Raw genomic sequence first — 23,413 nt, 5'->3', positions numbered from 1 at the left:
GGTTATAAATGTGAATATATGCCACTGGGATTTCCCTACATGCAGCTGACAGTCAACCAGGTGAAACCGAACATCAAGTCTTCTAGAATTCTAAGCTTTTTATAGCCAATAGATGCACTACAGTGGCTCAGTCAACAGGGTGGCATCATGATATTGTCACAAAGAACACTGGTCTAGGATCCTTATAAACCAACTGTCTTATTCACATGGACAAATTCTTTCAAATTACCGATTGGGAAACTGAGGCTCAGAAATGTGAACTGCTCAAGATCACATGTCAGTGATGGAGCCAGGTTTAGAAACCAGTATGCTTCCTGTCCCAAGCCAGTGTTCTTTCAGCAACAATGCAGCCTTCCTGTCAGAAGACAAGGCTACATCACAGCCAGTCTCATTTTAGGACAACATAATCCAGCTATGTGGCCCAATGAGCAAGCATTCCGTGAATCTAATCAATTTTTTTTTAAAAAACTCATTTTGCATATTTCAGATCTCAAACTTGGATTTTTGTCAGCTGATATCTTCTTAGGTTTTAAAAATGGAACTATGAAGATTTGTTTTCTTTTACACTTTCCATTGTCTTCATAAAAAAAAAAAAAAACCTGCCTAAATAGATACAGTCGATAAATATGTTTTTCCCCATTCCATCACATCAGCTGACCGCTCTCATATGTCTAATAGAATTTCAGGGCTGCAAGAGAGTGACTTCCCCTTTGTTAGGCATCCTTAGCTCATGAAATGTGTTGTACTTGCTGGAGAGAGGAAGTGTGGCATTGTGGAAGGAGTATTGACTTTAAAGTCAGACCTGAGTTTAAGTTTAGTTCTACCATTTATTAGCTTTATGACCTTGGGCTATGTCACCATTTAGAGCCTCAGTTTCCTAATCTGTAAAACAGTACTCATAACTTCCTAATAGGGTCACTGAAGGGAAGAAAGGTAGTAATCTGCCTAAATCACGTGTCACACAGCCTGGGATTTAGTAGGTATTTAACAAATTAGGAACTGTGATTCTTAACTAAAGCCACAGTAAGACATGTAACCCTAGATTGCAAATGTACACTATCTTACCCTTTCAGATTGTTCAAATGGATTGGGAATAGCTCCTTGAGGATAAAGATACTTATAAATATACGGTGAGAAGTGTTATCTTTCCTGAAATATTGTTAGCTTAGATTATGGGATGGTGAAAATAGCACTGGAACTTTGAGATGGAGCCCTAGGTTCTAGTCCAGGTCCAGTTCCCTAATAGCAGTGTGGCCTTGGTTAAAGCACTCAACTTCTCTGAGTCTGTTTTCTCGTTTGAAAAAATGAGATCAAAAATGTACTTGCTTGCTATTTTAAGGGTTGATTTAAGGAAGCCATCTACAAACAGTAAGACCCTCTACCACTGGGAGATGTTTCATGGTAAGGGAGCTCCCAGGTTTCTGCATCTGGATAGACCTGCCCCTTTCATCTTTGCTAGTGATGTCACTTCAGTGACACACTATTAGTAGTTATGAGATGCTATCTAAGTTCCCTTTGAATTTAAGGTTCTGTTGTTAATTCTCTGTGGAGCAGTCTGATTTGAAATGCTTTAAAAGTCTAAAGGTGACAACAGTTCCTATCACACCGGTCTTTAGGTGCTTTGAGAACTGCGTTATTTCAGCATGAAGACAGGAACACAAGGGTGAAGAAATACTGAAACTAACAGAGTTCCTGCTTATGATTTCATTGTACCAACACAGATCCAACAATTTCCAAGAGTCAGAGAAAAAATGCAGAAAGGCAACAAAGGGAAAACCATACATTTATTAAGAGGCATGAAAAATGCATAAACTCATGTATAAATAAATGTAGTATAATTTACCCAGTGAAAAAATAGCAAAAATCCATGAATAAACTATATTTTATATTTGAAATGCTTTCATACTTGATCTCACAGGGTAGGATTTACAACACATATTTTGGGGGATGCAGTTCAATCCATAACAATCTCCAGATAATTTTTCCCCTCTATCATTTTTTTTTTTTATCATGGTCTATTAGTTTTTTTTTTTTATTAGTAGCAACAATTTTACAAGGACCATAGAAAAAACTGTTAACAATAATCATCATATGGGGGAAATTTTTCAAGAATTTTCTTTAAAAATGTATCAGTGCAAACAAATCCAGATTGCAAGGGAAAAGGTTAGGACCTAGGGCTTATCTTCAGAAAAGTAGAAAATAAAAACCCCAAATACTTATTCACTAAAAAATGAAAAAGAAAATTATGTTTTGATCAGTGAAAAACAGTACCTATGGATACTGTAAAGCATTCTTAGCCAGTGATTACAATAATTACACTGACAAATGTTCATTCAAGTACTAATGCTCAATAAACATTCACACTTCCGATTAAAAACACTAGATGTAGACATGTCTGAACAGTGCTTCTGATGATTTTTAAAAAAAATGTCAACAGTAGTCAAGTGACTCTTAAAATACTGATTTTTTTTTTTTTTGTCTGTAAATGATTTTTCAGTCTCTATTTTTTTATCTGCAAGGACCCAAGGAACATCTCACAACAGCTAATTAAGAAGTCCTTTTTACAAAATACTTCTCAACATTACAGAAAACAAACATTCTGAAGCATAAAAACCAAAACCAAAGCCGATTTCAACGTATAGCCACCGTATAGGATAGAGTATAACTGCCCTATAGGGTTTCTGAGGAGCAGCTGGTGGATTTGAACTGCTGACCTTTTGGTTAGCAGTCAAATGGTTAACCACTGCACCACCAAGGCCCCTTCTAAAGTATAGGTTCAGCTTAAAATATAACAGAGCAGAATCAGGTTTTTTTTTTTTTTTTTTTGGCAAGAAATGGTTATTTCCTTACCAAATGTTGGTGCTTGCCATTATGTGGACATTATCAGGCCACCCCTTCGATACTCACCAAAGAGATATCTAATAAACTGAAAAGATTGCATGAACCATGTTTTCATGATAGCAGTGTAGAGTTTATGTCAAAGTCGCAATAAAATCAACATTCTTTACTTGATCCCTGTAATTGATGAGTCTTCCTTCAAAAAGCTCCCTCCTAATTTTGGCCTGAGTCTCAGGCTTTAATAAAAGCTCCTTTATCTGTTTCACTTTGGACTTCCGACTCATCCTTTCTCGATGCAAAGCTTCATTAATTAAGTCCCGGATTCCAATAGGTTTCTGGCCTAAAGAAAGAAATTATATAATGCATTTTACACATAAATGCCAATGAAAAACATTAAGAAATGACACACTGACTTATTAAAGAAAAAGAAAATTTTTTTTTCTTTTAGGAGTTAAAAAAAAATCTTTAAAATGTTGCCCACATTTTATAGAAAAGGTTGCATTTCACCAAAAATATATTATTTACATTAAACATAATTTATGGTAAATAAAGATCACTGTGTAGCAACATCATAATTAGGAAAACATGAAACATCACATACTGAGATTATATGGATGATGATTTCCGCAGTGATTATTTTAAACTTTGCACTTGCCAGCTTTGTGGTTTGGCCTCTGATGGAGTAGTTAAAATGCCCTGCTAAGCAATAGAAATGGCAGTATTCCATTTATGGCAAGGCCTCTCTGAGGCCTTAAATTTGAGTCTACAAGGCTTAATCCAAAGTCCTCTTCCCCCGTGCACAGCAAGAGCTTCCTGTGAGCTGAGGGTGAGGAAAACTTAGGCCGTTCTTCCATAAATTAATTTCCTCTGCTAGTCCCAGCACTTCATTTCTCTTATGCTGTGTTTCAGAAAGGCAAACACATCTATCATGAAAGTATTAGACAGTCTCTTTGGATTCCACACGAGACACTTCAGTGACACGCTACAGGTCAGTCCTGTGACTTAGCAGAGGGCAGCAGGGATACTTTTCATGGAGCTGTAAGGCCAGGGGAGGGTCTCATTTCCTGTTGTTATCACTGTCATTGACATTCCTATCGGCCTCTTCAGGCTTCACAGAGTTCCCATCCCCTGGCTTGTTTTTGTTCTGGGTTTCTTCCAGATACTGCTGGACAGCCTTGAGCACGGCGTTCTCCACCAGCCTCTTACTGAGCCTTACCAGTTCAGCATCATCAGGCTCACCTCCGTTCTTTTCACCTACATTCCACAATAGAGAAGAGAGATCACTGATAGCATAGCACCCTAGAAACTTGGCATGCAGGGGCTAGCTAGTTCAGTCAGTCAAAAAGAGCAAATGCCCTTTAATCTGGTAAACTGGATCTATAAATCCAAGAATACTGGCTTGGCTTTTCATTCAGTACTTGAAAAAGCAGAAGCCTGCTTCTTCTTCAGATTAAAAAGTAGTTCATTAGCCCCAATCTAGAAATACTCTACCTAGTGACACTGGAAGTTTCCATTTCTACATGAAATCTTTGTTCTTCTCACATCCAAGGCTAATCACCACAATTAAAGTTTTTCTGCCCACCACCTGGAGCCTCAGACATGTGACTTCACCAACTAGCTCTATTTCCACTTCCCATTCTTCACTATCAACAGTCAGGTAATCCAGATTTCCCTATAGTCTGATTACTTAGGATCACTTATTATAAAAACCCTTGGCCTATAGATTGGGTGTAAATAAACTTTCAGCATTCTTGTGACGGCAAAGGCAGTTACTACTACTAGGAACTAGTTTAAAAGAAGTTGTGAAACTAATATTCTTTTAAATCTCAGTGCTATCATTGCAATCTAAGAAATAAGAAATTCTTCAAGGAAGAGTTAAGATCATGATAGTAAATTACTAGATGTTAATATTTTATGATAATTTTGCTTCCCTGCTAGTGAAGGTTAAGGTTTAATTATTCCATCTTTCATTTTACTGTAAAGGAGCTGGTTCTCATCTATTCTCATGCAACACATTTCCCACTCTCCCATAACTGGACAAAAGAACAAAGAGGCTCTTCTCCCATGTCCACTCAGTTCCCTGTTTCTTTCCATTGAGCTGTGGACCTAGGAAGGCAGATGCTTGGAGGCAAAGAAGTAATGGAAAGTGTCACATGTTAAGATCAACTCAGTTTTGGAATATTACCAATGGGCTCCAGAAAGTAAAAGCCCAGTGTTGCCCTTGCAGTTTAGGGTCTGGGACAAGAGGATACAATGGTTGTGAATGAAAGATTCACATCCATTGTGAATTATTATTCATATATAAGGCATTATTTTCTATCCTCACATGTGACAGAGGTTGTTTAGAAAAACATATACATCAAGGATGAAAACTGGTCCCTCAACCCGCCGAGTGTTGTCACTTCTATGTAACACATATCTAGAACCAATCCTGCTTATAATCACCCCCACCATTCCTAGCCACATCCCTTGAAAGGACAAGCAGGAGAGGGGATTAATTAGAGGCCTATCTTGAGATGCTAAAATTGGGGAAATTTAGAGACAGCTTTCCCTCCTCAAAGTGTCAATATGGTGCCCCAGATCCCAAGGCCCTAGATAAAACATGCTTAGAATTGAGTAAACTTCAGCTTAAACCAAAAAACCAAACCCATTGCTGTCAAGTCGATTCTGGTTCATAGCAACTCTACAAAACAGAGCAGAACCGCCCCACAGGGTTTCCAAAGAGCTGCTGATGGATTTGAACTGCTAAGCTTTTGGTTAGCAGCTGAACTCTTAACCACTGTGCCACCAGGGCTCCAAGCTTCAGCTTAGTGACATCTATATAGAACTCACTACACATAATGGACTCAAACACACCAACCATTATGAAGATGGTGCACAACTAGGCAACATTTCATTCTGTTATATATAAGGTCACCGTGAGTCAGAGTCAACTCGATGGCAACTAACAACAATAACACATAAAGATGTCAGGATATCATTAAAAGAAAGATAAAGAGGGGAACCCAGGATTGAGAAGAGAGAGTGTTCATATGTCATGGGGTTGTTAACCAATGTCATAAAACATGTCTACTGTTTGATGAGAAACTAGTTTGTTCTGTAAACTTTCATCTAAAGTGCAAAACAAAAAATTTTTTTTAAAGGAAAAATAAAGAAATCCATTACTAATATCACATTTTGGGGAAAGCTAAGGCTGTCCCCATTAGTAAGCATGAGCAAGAATATTGCCTCAACCTTAGAATACAGTGTTTATACTGTATAGATGACAGCTCCAAATGCATTACCTGGAACCATTTGTATAATGGCTTTTGAAATCTAAGTGGGAAAATCAAAGTGCAGATGAATACTTTTTAAGTACCCTTCAAAACACTGGAAATTACTCTACATTTGCCACTTTATGCGTGCTGAGTTCAGGCTGGAGGCTGTGCTCCTACAGTCTATTCCTGAACCTACTAGTCCACATTCTCATAGGTAAGATAGCAGGGTTGTATTTGAGTCAAGTTAATAACTCAATCTCCAAGGTCCCTCTCAGGTCTAATATTCTGTGCTTTTGGAATTACTACTGGTCCACAATGAAGTATCTCTGTTAGTTCCAACATCAAGAGGTTAAAAAAAAAAATCTTCCTACAAAAAGCTCATTTTCCAAATACATGGAAAATGAACACCTTGCTTAAAAACAACAGGTAATAGAAGAAACCAAAGAGGGAATCAAAAAATTCCTAGAATTAAATGAGAATGAAAACACATCATACAAAAACCTTTGGGACACGGCAAAGGCAGTACTCAGAGGTTAATTTGTAGCAATAGATGCACAGATCAAAAAAGAAAAATGGGCCAAAATGAAACATTACCTCTTCAACTTGAACAAATAGAAATAGAGCAGCAAAAGAAGCCCACAGGAACCAGAAGAAAGGAAATAACAAAAATTTGAGCAGAAATAAATGAAATAGAGAACAGAAAAACAAAACAAAGAATCAAAAAGACCACAAATTGGTTCTTTGAAAAGTTGGACAAAATCGACAAACCACTGGCCAAACTGACAAAATAAAAACAGGAGAGGAAGCAAATCAGCCAAATAAAAAATGAGATGGGTGACATTACAACAGACCCAGCTAAAATAAAAAGGATCATAACACAACACTATGAAAAACAGTACTCTAACAAATTTGAGAACCTAGAGGAAACGGACAAATTTTTTGAAACATACTACCTACCTAAACTAACATAACCTGAGATAGAAAATCTGAACAGACTGACGACAAGAGAAGAGATTGAAGAGGTAATAAAAAAAAAAATTCCAACAAAAAAAAGCCCTGGCCCAGATGGCTTCATTGGAGGATTTTCCAAACATTCAGAGAAGAGCTCATACCAGTACTACTCAAACTATTTCAGAGCATCAGAAGGGAAGGGATACTTTCAAATTCATTCTATGAAACCAGCATAACCCTGATACCAAAACCAAGCAAAGACACCACAAAAAAAGAAAATCACAGACCAGTATTTCTCATGAATATAGATGCAAAAATTCTCAACAAAATTCTAGCCAATAGAATTCAGCATCATAGCAAAAAAATAATACACCACGACCAGGTGAGGTTCATACCAGGTATGCAAGGATGGTTCAACATTAGAAAATCAATCAACATAATCTACCACATAAACAGAACAAAAGAATCACATGATCATCTCAACTGACAGTCATTTGACAAAGTCCAACACCCATTCCTGATAAAAAACTCTCAATAAAATAGGAACAGAAGGGAAATTCTTCAACATAATAAAGGGCATCTTTATAAAACCAATAGCCAAAATCATTCTCAATGGAGAGAGGCTAAAAGCATTCCCCCTGAAAATGGGAACAAGATAAGGATACCCTTTATCACCGGTCCTATTTAACATTGTGCTGGAAGTCCTAGATAGAGCAATAAGGCAAGAAAAAGAAATAAACGGCAGCCAAATTGGAAAGGAAGAAGTAAAACTATCCCTATGGCAGATGGTATGATCCTATACATAGATAACCCACAAGAAAACTACTGGAACTAATAGAAAGATTCGGCAGAGAAGCAGGATACAAGATCAACATACAAAAATCAGCTGGGTTCCTGTATACCAACAAAGAAAACTTCAAAAAGGAAATCAGGAAAACAATACCATTTATAATAGTTCCTAAAAAGGATAAAATACTTAGGAATAAATCTAACCAGGGATATAAAAGACCTATACAAAGAAAACTACAAAACACTATTGCAAAGAATCCTACATAAAATGGAAAAACATACCATGCTCATGGATAGGAAGACTCAACATTGCGAAAATGTCAATCCTACCCAAAGCAATCTACAGACATAATGTAATCCTGATCCAAATACCAACAGCATTCTTTAATAAGATGAAAAAACTAATCACCAATTTTATATGGAAAGGAAATAGGCCCTGGATAAGCAAAGCATCACTGAAGGAAAACAACAAAGTAGCAGGCCTAACATTACCTAATCTCAGAACACACTATACAGCCACCATAGTCAAAACAACAGACACATTGACCAATGGAACAGAACTGAGAACCTAGAAGTAAATCCATCTACCCACAGTCAGCTGATCTTTGACAAAGGATCAAAGTCCATTAAATGGGGAAAAGACAGTCTTTTTTACAAATGATGCTGGCAAAACTGGATGCATGTCTGTAAAAAAATGAAACAGGACCCATACCGTACACCAGACACAAAAACTAACTCAAAATGGATCAAAGACCTAAATGTAAAACCTAAAACAACAAAGATCATGGAACAAAAAATAGGGGCAACGCTAGGGGTCCTAATACATGGCATAATAGAATACAAACCATAATTAACAATGCATAAACACCAGAAGATAAACTAGATAACCAGAAGTTCCTAAAAATTAAATACTTATGCTTACAAAAAGACTTCACCAAAAGAGTAAAAAAAAATTTTTGGCTACAACGTATCTGACAAGGGTATAATCTCTAAAATCTATAGAATACTTTAACACCTCCATAACAAAAAGACAAATAATTCAATTAAAAATGGGAAAGGACATGAACAGACACTTCACCAAAGAAGACATTTAGGCAGCTAACAGACACATGAGGAAATGCTCTCAATCATTAGCCATTAAAGAAACGTAAATCAAAACTACAGTGAGATACCATCTCACCTGACATTACTGGCACTAACCAAAAAAACAGAAAATAAATGCTGGGGAGACTGGAACTCTTATGCACTGCTGGTGGGAACGTAAAATGGTACAAACGCTATGTAAAATGATATACCACCTCCTTACAAAGCTAGAAATAGAAATACCATATGATCCAGCAATCATACTCCTAGGAATACATCCTAGAGAAATAAGAGCCCTCACATGAATAGACATATGCACACCCATGTTTACTGCAGCATTATTTCTAATAGCAAAAAGACAGAAACAACCTAAATGCCCTTGAACAGATGAATGGATAAACAAATTATGGTCCATGCACACAATGGAATATTATGCAAAGATAAAGAATGATGATGAATCCACGAAACATCTCACAACACAGATGAATCTGGAGGGATTAAGCTTAGTGAAATAAGTCAATCACAAAAGGGCAAATATTGTATGAGACAACTACTATAAAAACCCAAGAAAAGGTTTACATACAGAAAAAAAAGCAATCTTTGATGGTTATCAGGGTGGGGAGAGGAAATCACTAACTAGGTAGTAAAAGTAGATAAGTGTTAACTCTGGTGAAAGGAAAGACAACACATAATATAGGGGAAGTTAGCACAACATGGCTAAGGCAAAGTCACAGAAGCTTCCTGGACACATCCAAACAACTTTAGGGACTGACTTACTGGGGCTGAGGGCTGGGGACCATGGTTCTGGGGGACATCTAGGTCAGTTGGCATAACAGTCCATAAAGAAAATGTTCCACATCCTACTTCGGTGAGTTGCATCTGGGGTCTTAAAACTTCATGAGTGGCTATCTAAAATCTATTGATCCCATCATGTTCTTAGGAAAGGAGAATGAAGAAAACCAAGGACACAAGGAAAATACTAGTCCAAAGGACTAACAGACCACATGAACCACAGCCTCCATCACCCTGAGCCCAGAAGAACTAGATGATGCCAAGCTACCACCACCAACAGCTCTGACAGGGATCAAAATAGAGGGTCCTGGACAAAGTGGGAGAAAAATGTAGAACAAAATTCAAATTCACAAAAAAAGACCAGACTTATTGGTCTGACAGAGACTGGAGGAAGCCCCGAGACTATGGCCCCTGGACACACGGCCAAATCAGAACTGAAACCTCTCCCGAAGTCCCTTTCAGCCAAAGATTAGACAGGCCTATAAAACAAGCAATAACACATGTAAAAACATGTGAGAAACATGTTTCTAGTTCAGTCAAGTATACGAGACCAAATGGGCAACACCTGCCCAAAAGCAAAGACAAGAAGGCAGGAAGGGACAGGAAAACTGGACAAATGGACACAGAGAACTCGGGGTGGAAAGGGAAAGGGGGAGGATTTCAACCAATGTCACAAAATAACTTGTGTACAAATTTTTGAATGAGAAACTAATTTGTGCTGTAAACTTTCACCTAAAATACAATTAATTTTTTTTTTTAAACTGATTTTCCCTTCTGGAATTCCTATTTTTGTTTATGCTTTTACTATTACTCAAGTCAGCTAAGGTCAAAATAAGGTTGTCACCATCTTTGACTCCTTTCCTGCCCTCTTAAACCCACCTAATCACCATGACTTGTCAATGTGCCCTTCCCAATTTCTCCATTCTTCAGTGCATCTGGTATGACGACTCTCACTTATATTTCTGCAATATGCCTTTGACTTTCCATGGCCCCTATAGGAAAACTTAATTTGTTTTCCAGGGCATTCCAAAATTTACCTTTCTACCCTGATCACACACCACTGCCACAACTCCACCATTAGTTTCCAACATCTTAGGAGCCTCCATGCCATTTCCTGTTTCCAGACTGACTGCCCTCTCTTGTGCCACCGAATCCATGAAGCCTTCCGGGACTAACCCAGCTGGAAGTGATGAGCCTGCATACACAGTACATCGTCTTTTATATGCCTGAAACTCTTCTAGCCTACAGGGATAAAGCTGTGGACAAAACAAAGTCCCACTGGTTTTCTTAACTTCTTTACAAATTATTATTTTTTTTTATTAATATATTGATTCAACAACTACTGATTCGGTGTCTTCTTTTCTAAAGACACAATTTTGAGTACAGAAACCATATCTTGGGCTTCTCAATTATCTCTCACTCTGCCAGTATATGGCACAGTTTATTAAACACAATAAGAGCTCAATAAATATTTGCTAGTTGAGTAAACTGTTGACTCAAGTTCATGAAGGCAGTAGCAAGCATTTAAAAAAAAAAAACTTACTATCTTCCTATAAGGAGAGCATACCATGATCAGAAATCTATACCTAAAGTAAGAGCAGTGAATGCCAGAATAATCCAAATATCCGTGCGAAAAACCTCCATTCATTCACTTTGCTTGATTAATATGGTCAATATAAACAAAATATCCAGCCTATGGGACAAATTTTATCTGCAAAAACTAAGCAACCAACCAAAAAAATAAACAAATTCATAAACAAATCTTCCAGATCTGACCTGGACTCCAGTCCTTCCCTTAAGATTTCCATAAAGCATCCTCGGGCTGTCAGTGTTGGTCCAGGCAAGACCCTACAGGAAAGCTCATCACAGAGCCCTACAAGAATACGGCAATTCAAAAATGTGCATCTTCATTCCAGTGAGGCATTATTGTGTTCCCGCAATTAACAGACAATTCGACATAATGAAAAAGAAACGTTTAAGATTAAAGTTATGCTGTACTTTTCTTCTGCCCCCTACTTGAATAAAAATATCTGTCTCCCACAGTGACCTCTAAGATAAATGATTACTTTCATTTTAACTGTAGCCTAGTTAACACTGGCAGATCGGCTTGCCGCTGCATTGTACACAAACTATCTGTATGAATGAAAAATATTCCCAATGTATGCGAAAAAGTCTTGATAAAAATATTCTTTCTTGGTCTATTTGGATTGTTTAATATCTGACCTACTTAAAATGAAAAGAGTAACCTTTGTCTCCAACACTGTTATTTTAGAAATCTTTCCAGAGTATCCTCAATCAATTTCTTAGGAGAATACTAAAAATATAAAAGAAAGGTAATGAAAAGTTCTTTTCAGTCCCCCAGACACAGTTATGCCCCTAAAAAAGCAGAGTAGGAAACTTTTCAACAAACTTCAAGTAAGCAAAGCCATTCTTTGTAAAATTTGTAGTATCATTAATCCACGGTTTCTACTTTTGATTGTTATCCTTTATATTACTGAGATCTCTGAAACTAACCAGTGCAGGGATAAAATTGAGTTTTGTGGTTATAAAACAGAAAATAATTGAGCTCCTTTGTGGTTGCAAGAATAATTTTCACATACTAGGATAATTTAAGAACAATATTAATGTGTTTTAGCTGGTCTTATGGATGAGCCGCACCCAACAAATGCTTAATTCATGTCACATAAAGGACTCCACAAGTCATCACAACCCCCAACCCACCCTGAGTGCCTAGGTCCTAATTGTCCTCAAAAGGATAGATCACACGAATTTTTTTAAAAAAGGAAATGAAAAAAAAAACTCCATTACAATCCAATGCAAGACTAAGGGAGAGAGTGCAGCCACATTAAAAAGTTCTCACATTCCAACCACCAAAAACCCCATTTGTTATCTGAGGGAAGGCTTCATAAGCAACATCCCATCATCTGCACAACTTTGTACTTTCTGTCCTGTGGTGTAATTGTGTCCTCCTTAAAAGCGAATTTTTTTTTTTTTTTTTTAAACCAAGCTTACTTTTTCTTTGATCTATCTGGCTAAAGAGAAACACTAATTATAGATCTGTAGGCTCTTTGGAAATTTGGAGTGGCACATTCAGTGCCTTGCACACCACCTTCAACTCATCTGTGATGAAAGACAGGTCAGGAACCACACCCCGAGTGCTCACTTAAAGTGACACTGTCCTTGGACCCTTGTCTGCAAGAAGCAACACCCAGGAAATGGGGTTCCCACATGTAAATAAATCTCCCCATCTCCTGCTAAGTACTGATGCTCTCCCTACTAACATACACACATACAAGCCACACCAGAAATTTTTAGAATTAAAACACTAAAACCATTTTTTATAGAAATTTTCTAGAATATAAATTCCAAGAGGGAAGGAACCATGCCTCTGTAAGTTTTATTCTGGAGGCAGTAGCATAAAACAGAAAACTGATGATGCTTTAGATACTACAGGACAAGCCCCAGGTGTTCTGGAGACTTCTACCCTGTATGCTGCTTCATCTACCCCCATCCTCGCCATTTTTAAATGGCAGGGCAGGTGGTGGGAGGGGTCAGAATGCAACTAAACTGGGTATTAAGAGCAGCCTTGAAGGGAAACCAAGCAAAGAAGAGGTCCCAACAGGCAGTCACCCTGAAGCCAGAGTGGGCTGGGGTGGTGAATTAGGCAGCCTCAGCAAAGCTGTCACGATGACAAAGAAATACGAACCCTTCAGGTCTTTGTTTAAATGGCTGGTATTGGCACCTTCACAGTCTTCACATCCCTTCACTGTTCCTTCCCCGCGTCACTGCCTGAAGCTAGCCTGATCTACACATCATTGCAGCAACCCCCAAATCACATGCATTAGGATGATCCCTATGACTTGTAACCTCACGACATTCAAATAGTCCTATCAGAGATGGGACAATACATATTTGCTGGACACTTGTAGGCCAAAAAGCCTACCTAAGAGCTCTCCTGCTTTCTCTTTCTGGACACTGCAGACCTTGGACACTGCCCCTTAGAGATTTTTCTCTTTCAGTCCGGAATGTCAGTTCTCTGAGTCCCTATTATGATCCAAATTGCTCCCTATGCAATTTCTCCTGTAATACTGTCTTTCCTTATTAGGAACCCTGGAAAATACTGATGGCGATGTGAATGAACTCCTAATGCGTGTGTAAAGGAAAATCATGATATACATATGAGTTTGAAATCCAATTCTGCCACTTACTGTCTGCATGCCTTTGTCCACAACCTCTCCAAACCTGTTTCCCTTCATTGAAACAGTCATGAGAATGATAATATTGTTGCATTGTTGGTATAAGGATTACAGATACTGTATGTAAAAGTGCCAAACATTGTGCCTGGAACATAGTAGGCCCTCAAAATGTGGTAGTTATTTTAGAGTACATCTTATACTCATGATTAAATTTGAGTTCAACTTATTTTAAGAAGAATATGCCAAACATCTGCTAAATGCCAGTTGTTCATTTACTTAATACTTAACCACCTACTAGCTGCCACTATTAAGTATTTAAAAATAAATAAGATATTTTCTCTATGAGTCAGAACCGACTCAAAGGCACTTAAAAACACAACGGTGCTATAATAGAATACATTCAAGGTCCAGTGTAGTTGGAAAGGATTAACAAAGTAAGCTTCACAGAGGAGATATTTTAGCTTGGTGAAAGAGGTTTCCCAGCATGGGGACACATGTGAGATGAGGGGGAGTGGGAAGGTGTTCCAGACGTAATAAAGACATGAGTATGCTCACGCAAGCATGGAAGAGCATGACGTATTTGGAGAGCTGGAGGTACTTTCATAGTAATGATATAAAGAGTTCAAAGTCATGGGAGGGAAGGAGGTAGGGATAGGGGAAAAGAAGGTTACATTGCAATTAGGGATGAAGGTTCCTATGTACCATGCCATTGAGACCACTTCATTCTATAGACAATAAGCACCTGTTGAAGGAATTTAAGCATAGCTGTTTTAGAGAGTCCACTCTGGTAGCCATGTGGAATATGGATGAAGGATTAGAGACAGGAAAAAACAGAGGCATCTGTTTGCAATAGACAGAGAGAAACAATGATGTAGTGAGCCACAGTAGATGCAGTAGGAATGTAAAGGATAGATTCCAAAAGAGTTAAGAAGTAGGAATCTTGGGTCATAGGACCTATCTAATTTGAGGGGGTGGGGGGGTGTTAAGGAAAGAGGAGAGTGGCACTGAAAAAATAATAGCAAAAAATGTTTGAAATTCAATAAAAACAATAAACCCTCAAATCATGAGTCTCAAAGAATCCCTAGTACAAGGAATGTGAAGAAGGTCACACCAAGGAACATCAGTATTACTTTGCTGAAAACCAGTATCGAGAAAAAATCTTAAAAGCAACCAAGGGTAAAAAGACACATTTTATACAAAGAAAGGGGTATAAGAATAACAGCAAACTTATTCATCAAGAAAAAAATGCAAGACAAAAGACAACTGTGCCACATCTTTAAAGTACTGAAAGAAAAAGAAAGGTCGCAAAGGATCCTTTATCCAGAAATATTATCTTTCAAAAATGAGGGCAAAATAAAGACTTTTTCAGACAGACATACAAAAGCTGAATGAATTCACCAGCAGCACACCAGCATTAGGAGAAATGTTAAATGAAAAACTTCAGGGGGAAAAAAAAATGATATCAGATAAGATGTTGATCTACACAAAGGCAAGAGGAGAACTGAAAATTTTAAGTACGTAGGTAAACACAAAATACTTTTTTTCCTAATTTTAATCCCTTCGAGAGATAAAGAACTATTTTAAATGGAGTTTATAAAATGTGTAGAAATACAATGTATGGCAACAACAGTGCAAAGGCTGGGAGGAGGGAAAATGAAAGTAGTTTTATAAAATTCTTGTATTAAACGTGAATGGAATATTATTTGAAGGCCCATCATCACAAGTTAAGGACATATATTTAAAACTCTAGAGCTGTCACTAAAATAAAAATAAAAAAGAGACTAAATAAGCCAAAAGCAGAGATAAAATGGAATCATAAAACTTAATACAAAATAAGACAATAAAAGAGGAAAAAAAGTGTAACAAAGAGCACATGGGACAACTAGAAAACCAGCAACAAGATAGGAGATTTAAACTTACCCATACTGAGAATCACATAAAACAAATTTTCTAAACACACAATAAAAAGCCAGAGAGCACTAGCTTGGATAAAAAACAAGAATCAACTATGCTATTTACCAAAAAAATAAAAATTCACTTCAAAGATAAAGACAAAGAAAGGTTAAAAGCAAAATATGGAAAATGATATGCCATGCTAATACTAATCAAAAGAAAGTAGAAAAGCTATATTTATGTCAGACAAAGTAATTTCAGAAAAAAGAATATTACCTCGGAAAAATAGGGATATTATATAATGATAAAGGGGTCCATTCATCAAGATAACATAAAAATTCTAAATGTGTATGCACCTAATGACAAAAGCTTCGAAGTACGTGAAGCAAAAACTAATAGAACTGAAAAGAGAAATAGACAATCCATAATTATAGTTTGAGATTTCAAAACCAATCTCAATAACTGATATCAACAACAAGGAGAGAGACATTCAGTAAGAACACAGAAGACTTGAACTACAGTAGTTACCAATTTCACCTAACTGACAATTATAGAATACTCCTCCAAACAGCAGAATACACATTCCTTTCAGTATACACAAACCTTAATCAAGACAGACCACATCCTGGGTCATCAAACATGTCTCAATAAATTTAAAATGATTGAAAGCATGCAATAATGTTCTCTGTTCAAGTGCGGTCAAATAAGAAATCAGTAACAGAAAGATGTCTTGAAAACCACCCAATTTTTTAGAAATTAAACACATATTTGTAAACAGTCCATGGATCAAAGAAAAATTCAAAAAGGAAATTAGAAAATATTTTTAAACGAAAACCATAATTTTGTAGCCCATTAAATGCTTATGATAGAAAATAACAAAGGTCTCAATTCAATTATCAAAGCTGCCACATAGGAAAAGAAAATCAAATTAACCCTAAAGTAAGCAGAAGGAAATAATAAAAATAATAACTAAATATGTGCATGACTTATACACTGAATAAAATTAAAAAAGGTAAACAACAGAGAGAATCACTGAAACCAAAAACTGATTCATTGAAAAAGGCCAGTAAAATTCATAAATCTCTATCCAGACTGATGAGGAAAAAAAGAAGATATATATTACATATATCAAGAATGAGAGAGGATATACATTACATATATCAGTAACATCACCACCAATGCTACAGGCATTGAGAGGATAATAAGGAAATATTATGAACAATTTTATGCCAACAGACACTGCAAACTAGATGAAATAGACGACACATTTCTCTGAAGGACATAAACTACCAAGGTGCATTTAAGAATAATTAGGATAGCTTGAATAGTTACAGAACAGTTAAAGAAATTAAAATCATAGTTTCAAACCTTTCTACGAAGTAGCCCAGACAGCTTCACTTTTGCTAAATTCCACCTAACATTTTTGGAAGAAATTATACCAATGCACAAACTCTTCCAGAAAACAGAAAACATTTTTCTATTTATTTGATGATATCTAAACCAAACAGACATTACAAAAAAGAAAATTACAGGCCAATATCCCCCATGAATAAACCAAAAAAACCTGTTGCCACGGAGTCGATTTCGACTCATAGTGACCCTATAGGGCAGAGGTTTCCAAGGCTGTAATCTTTATGGAAGCGGATTGCCACATCTTTCTCCCGCAGAACAGCTAGTGGGTCCAAGCCGCTGGCCCTTCAGTTAGCAGCTGAGTACTTAGCCACTGCACCACCAAGGAATATATTACCAAATCAAATTCAACAATATATTAAAAGGATAATACATAACTAAGAGAGGTTTACTCCAGGAATGCAAGATTGATTTAACATTTGAAAATCAATCAGTATAATTCACCACCCTTTTTTTTTTTTAACAGACTAAAGAAGGAGCCCCATATACAATATATTTCTATATACTAGCCATAAAAAAATGGAACTTTTAGAAATATCATTTACAAACACACAAATTCTAAAACACGGATAAGTCAACTAAATATGTGCATGACCTATATACACTGACAACTACAAAACTTCCTGGGAGAAATAAGGCCTAAATAAATGGAAAGAGAAATTATGTACATAGATTAAAAGACTTAATATTGTTAAGGTGTGAATTCTCCTTAATTGCTTTATAGATGCAAGGCAATTCCAATCAAAACCTCACCAAGATTTTCTGGAGAAATTGATGAGCTGGTTCTAAAATTTATAAGAAAATGCACAGGAATTAGAGCAGCCAATATTTTTTTTTTAAAAAAAGAACAAAGTTGGAAGAATTGTCTACCTGATTTCAAGACTTACTATGAACAACTTGATCAAGGCAAAGTCATAGAAGCTTCCTAGACACATCCAAACACTTTTAGGAACAGAGGTATTGGAGCTGAAGGCTGGTGACCATGGTCTCAGGGGACATCAAGGTCAACTGGCATAACAAAATGCACAAAGAAAATGTTCTACATCCTACTTGGGTGAGTAGCGTATGGGGTCTTAAAAGCCTGCAAGCAGCCATCTAAGATTCATCTATTGGTCCCATCTCGTCTGGAGCAAAGGAAAATGAAGAAAACAAAATACATATGGAAAATACTAGTCCAAAGGACTAATGGACCACTTGAACCACAGCCTCCACCAGCCTGATTCCAGAAGAACTAGATGGTGCCCAGCTACCACCACCTACGGCTCTGAGAGCAATCACAATAGATGGTCCCGGCAAGAGCTGGAAAAATTGTAGAACAAAATTCAAACTTGCAAAAAAAAAAAAGACCAGACTTACTGGTCTGACAGAGACTGGAGGAACCCTAGACTATGGCCCCTAGACACCCTGCTAAGTCAGAAATGAAGCCACTCTTGAAGTCACCTTTCACCCAAGATTAGATAGGCCTATAAAACAAACAACTACACGTTAGGAATGTGTTTCTTAGTCATATATATGAGACCAAACGGGCAACGTCTGCCCAAAAGCAAACACGAGAAGGCAGGAAGGGACAGAAAAGCTTGAAGAATGGACACAGAGAACCTGGGGTGGAAAGGGGGAGAATGCTGACACATTGCGGAGATTGCAGCTGTGGTGCAATGGATCACTTTTGTGCGGCCTTTCTTGCCATGGTCTTCTAACTTCCACCCAAGTGACAGCGTGGGACTGTGCAAATAAGGCAATTGTGGCCCACCAATGGGATTGATCAGTTTTGCCTTAAGAGAGGCCAATTCCAGAGCAGAGAGAAAATCCTATGAAGGAGTGGACAGTGTGTCTTTTGGACCCCAGATTCCTGCACTGAGAAGCTCCTGGAACCAGGAAACCAAAAGGCAGTGAGCTATAACCCTAAAGACGGTGAGAAGCAGTGGCAGGAGAGACTAGCTGAAGACCCAGCAGTGGGCTTCCTGGCCCACGGAGAGAGAAAGGTTAAGCGCCTGGGGTGCCTCTGGGGACTTATTGGCTAAAAGAGCTTTGCAACGCTTGCCTGAGCAGACAGATGCCTAGGGCCAGAGAGCACAGCTGAGAAGAGTCTGTCCTGATGGAAGAACTGTATCCTGAGTGTTCCTGAATCTGAACTGTAACCTGTTACTTCCCTAAAAATCCCCATAATCATGAGTATTGTCTGTGAGTTCTGTGGCCATTGCAATGAATTATTGAACCTAGCAGAGAAGTAAAGAGTGCAATGGGAGGGACGGTTGGTGTCAGAATTGGTAAAGTTGGCAGGGAGAAGAAGCATGTCTGACCTCCGCCTCAAAAGAATCAGCCTTGGGCTGTTGATCTTGAGTCTCCTTTCCCCTTGTGAAGTTAGAGTTGGTCAAACATTGTCTCCATGCCATTTTTACAGCAACCAATGTCACAAAACAATTTGTGTATAAATTTTTGAATGAGAAACTAATTTGTGCTATAAACTTTTACCTAAAGCACAATAAAAATTTAAAAAAGGAAGGAAACTATGAGAGTATGTCTCGATACAGCATTCTTGGAAGAAAATTTGTCAATAAATACTGTTTTTTTAAAAAAAAGACTTACTATGAAGCTATGGAGCCTTGGTGGCCCAGTGGTCAAGAGCTCGGTTGCTAACCAAAAGATCGGCTGTTTGAAGGCACGAACTGCTCCTTGGAGACCCTGTGGGACAGTTCTACTCTGTTTGACAGTGTCACTATGGGTCAGAATCGACTCAACAGCAATGGGTATGAAGCTATAGAAATCAAGATGGTGTGATACTGCCATAAAGATAGAAACACAAATCAATGAAAAGACACAAAAAGTTCAGATATAGATCCACACATACGTGGCCAATTGATTTTCAACAAAGGTGCCTGTTGACAACAATTCAACAGGAAAATAACAATCTTTTTAAGAAATGGTGCTAGAACAAATGAATATTCACATGCAAATAAATGATCCCTGACCCTTCTCTCATGCCATATACAAAAATTAACTCAGAATGAACCAGAGATCTAATGTAAGAGTTAAAAAAAATATAAAACATCTTGAAGAAAACAAAGAAGAAGTCTTTAGTAACCTCAGTTAGGAAAAGTTTTCTTAAAGACTACACAAAAAGCACAAAGGATAAAAGGAAAATAATAAGTTGGACTTCATTAAAATTTAAAATTTTGCTCTTCTCAAGACACCATTAAGAAAATAAAAAGGAAAACCACAGGCTGGGAAGAATACTGGCAATATATCCATTAATGAAATTATATTCACAATTCAAAAAGAACTGCTTCAACTTAATAAGAGGAAGACAAAAAATACAAAAATGGGCAAAAGAATTGAACAGCTGCTTCACAAAAGATATACGGATGGCCAATAAACACGTGAGAAGATACTCTCCATCATTAGTCATCTGGGAAATGCAAATTAAAACCACAATGGATACCACTACACATCTACTAGAATGGCTGTTAACTTAGAAGACTGACAGTATCAAGTATTGATGAGGATGTGAAGTGAATGGAATCCTCATACATTGCTGATGGGAATGCAAAAATGGTACAGTCACTTTGTAAAGCAGCTTTGCAATTTCTTATAAAGCTGACCAGATCCTTACCATTCAACCCAACAATCCCACTCCTAGGTACTTATCAAAGGGAAGTGAAAACATTTGCTCGTTAATAAATAAATAAACAAATGTTTATAGTGAATATTTACAGTAGCTTTATTTGTAATTGCCCCAAACTAGAAACTACAAAAATGTCCTTCAGCCAGTGAATGAATCAATAAGCTATGGTACGTCCACACAATGGAATACTATTCAGCAATACAAAAGAAAAAACTACCGATACATGCAACATGACTAAGTCTCAATGTATTATGCTAAGTGAAAGAAGCCAGGCTCAAAAGGCTAGTACTGAATGATTCCATTTATATGACATTCTGGAGTTCAGGGGTGGTGTAGACGGTTAACATGCTCGTTTGAACTTGGCAGTTCAAATCCAACCAGACATGCCCTGGAAGAAAGGCCTGGTAAGTAAGAGCTGACTGTATGACAACTGGTCATGAGACCTTCTAGAAAAGACAAAACTATAAGGGCAGCATACAGACCGGTGGTTGCCAGGGACTGGGGGATAGGGAGAGCAGTTGACTATAAAGGGGTGTGAGGGAATTTGGAGGGATGAGGAACTGTTCTATATCTTGATTATGGTGGTGGTTATATGACTCTATGTGTTGATCAACAGTCACAGAACTGTAACCTAAAAAGAATGAATTTTACTGTATGTAAATTATACCTCAATTTAAAAAAATACTAATGAGGACAATTTCTTCCTGACCATGAGGGATCACTTAGCCCTCCTGGGGTCGACATGAGAACTTGCTGAGTGGACTAGTGCTCTGTCATTCTTTGCAATAAGCATGGGGCTGGTAATGAGGATGTCTTTCTCTTCTCTCTGTTCTAAGATACACATCTCAACTGGAGTATCTGTAGTGTCTCACAGCTGCAGGCCTTGGATTCTCAGCTGATTTCCTTCTGAATAATATTTTTCTGTTGTGCTTCATATCAAAATTTGAAAAATAATTTCCAGTAAAGTAGGCTGGTGTGCTTACGCATGAATGAGACCCAAATTGTTTTAATATTCCCCTTCAGTGTATCAGACATGCATGGCTTGCCCCAATCTGCTCAAAAAGTTCAAACTAAATTGGTACCTGTCCTCTGTGACTGACAAATGATCACTACCACTGCTGCTGAAATCTATTTCAGAGGGGCAGTGTGCCCACTGTGGTTTGTTTTGCTCATTTTGCTTTGTACTATTTTTACATCATGTTTGATAAAGTAGAGGGTCAGCATAAAAGAGGAAGACCCTCAACAAAATGGACCGACACAATGGCTGCAACAATGGGCTCGAACACAGCAATGATTGCGAAGATGGCGCAGGACCGGGCAGTGTTTTGCTCTGTTGTATATAGGGTCACTGTGAGTCAGAATCAACTCGACATACCTAACAACACTATTTGTAGGCTCCTATTTGCTGTTCCATACTATAAATTTCTCTGTATTATATAGAAACCATGGTTGTTTCCTCACCAAATTTTGGTCCTTAAATCCTATTTGTTCAGGTTGGAAATTCCTAGTATCTCTGCTCAAGACTACTATGAGTCATTTTATGCAAAATCAGATTCAGAGGTGCATTCCAGGTAGTGATAAAAGAAGTAGACACTCCAAACAAAAGTCTCGGTTCATAGGAGTATCAACATAAATGTGCCTATCGCTGGAAATTTTTCTTTTAACAAAGAAGAAATGCAGTCTCAAAGAAAATATAGTCTCAAATGCCAAAAACATAAATCATCAAATAATTGTGCTCTTGACTGGTAGAAATAGAGGCTGGAAAATGAAGCATTGTTTAGAATCTTCAAATTATTGTGTTTATAATTTATTATCATCATTTTGACAGAGTTTTACATAAAACTGAAAAACATACCTAACCAGAATCAATTTTCACTTGTTTGGCTAACAAACATGATTATGATAATGGATACTTTTCTTTCTAGGCTGATAACCCAGGCAAGGAGTTGATCCAAGCAGAAATAAAGGTTGCCTTCCTGTTCTGAAGGCAATATTCACGAAGGTAAATCACCAGAATAAACGTTGCCATCAATTTAATCTAGTGAAATAAATCATAATTGTGTAAATAACTTTATCCCTTTTATAAGCAATAAGGACACACCCAGATCAGAAGGCTTCACAGGCTGAGCAAATTCCCATGACGCCAGGTCACTAATAGCAAGAATACTTCCTTCCATTCATTTAAATAACACTTCACACATTTCGAAGTGCTCTCAGGAACGTCATCTCATTTGATTCTCATAAAAACCTTATGAGGTAAAATATATAAGTGTTATTCTTGCAAAATTACAAATAAGAACAGTGAAACAAAGAAGCTACATAAATTGCCTAAGATAATACAACAGTAGGTACAAGAATGTGTGGCTCTTTCTCTAGGAACCAGAGAGCCTAGTTCACCCAGGACACCCACTCTCAGGAAGATGCTCCACAGTCCTCTGGAGTACTGTCATACTGGTAAAGGAAGATAAACATGTGAGAAATACCACATGATTTAATGATTGGTTGACTGGGAAATAAAAATTCAGAAGCTTTCATTCTCAGATCGAAATTGTAACAGGTATTGATTAATAAAATCAAACCAT

At 37.4% G+C, this 23,413-nt stretch overlaps 1 protein-coding gene across 4 annotated transcripts in view; it reads right to left on the bottom strand.

The window, feature by feature from the left end:
* Positions 1-2,440: 2,440 nt before the first annotated feature.
* Positions 2,441-23,413, bottom strand: part of AKAP7 (A-kinase anchoring protein 7) — a 154,310-nt gene continuing 133,337 nt past the window's right edge. For 3 of the 4 annotated variants that reach the window (XR_010322906.1, XR_010322907.1, XR_002787577.2), the window contains 2 exons: positions 3,440-4,092; positions 3,069-3,178 (listed from right to left, as the gene is read on the bottom strand). Coding sequence is in view for 1 of the 4 variants with exons in the window: in XM_064290886.1 (XP_064146956.1) it covers positions 2,973-3,178 (206 nt within the window). In the remaining 3 variants the exon portion in view is untranslated. Of the gene's footprint in view, positions 3,179-3,439; positions 4,093-23,413 lie in introns of all 4 variants that reach the window. The other variant, XM_064290886.1, reaches the window with a different exon arrangement.

The sequence above is a fragment of the Loxodonta africana genome, chromosome 1 (genome assembly GCF_030014295.1).
Source record: "Loxodonta africana isolate mLoxAfr1 chromosome 1, mLoxAfr1.hap2, whole genome shotgun sequence".
NCBI lineage: Eukaryota > Metazoa > Chordata > Mammalia > Proboscidea > Elephantidae > Loxodonta > Loxodonta africana.
The sequence above is the reverse complement of the archived record's forward strand: the minus strand, read 5'-3'. Positions and strand labels throughout refer to the sequence as shown.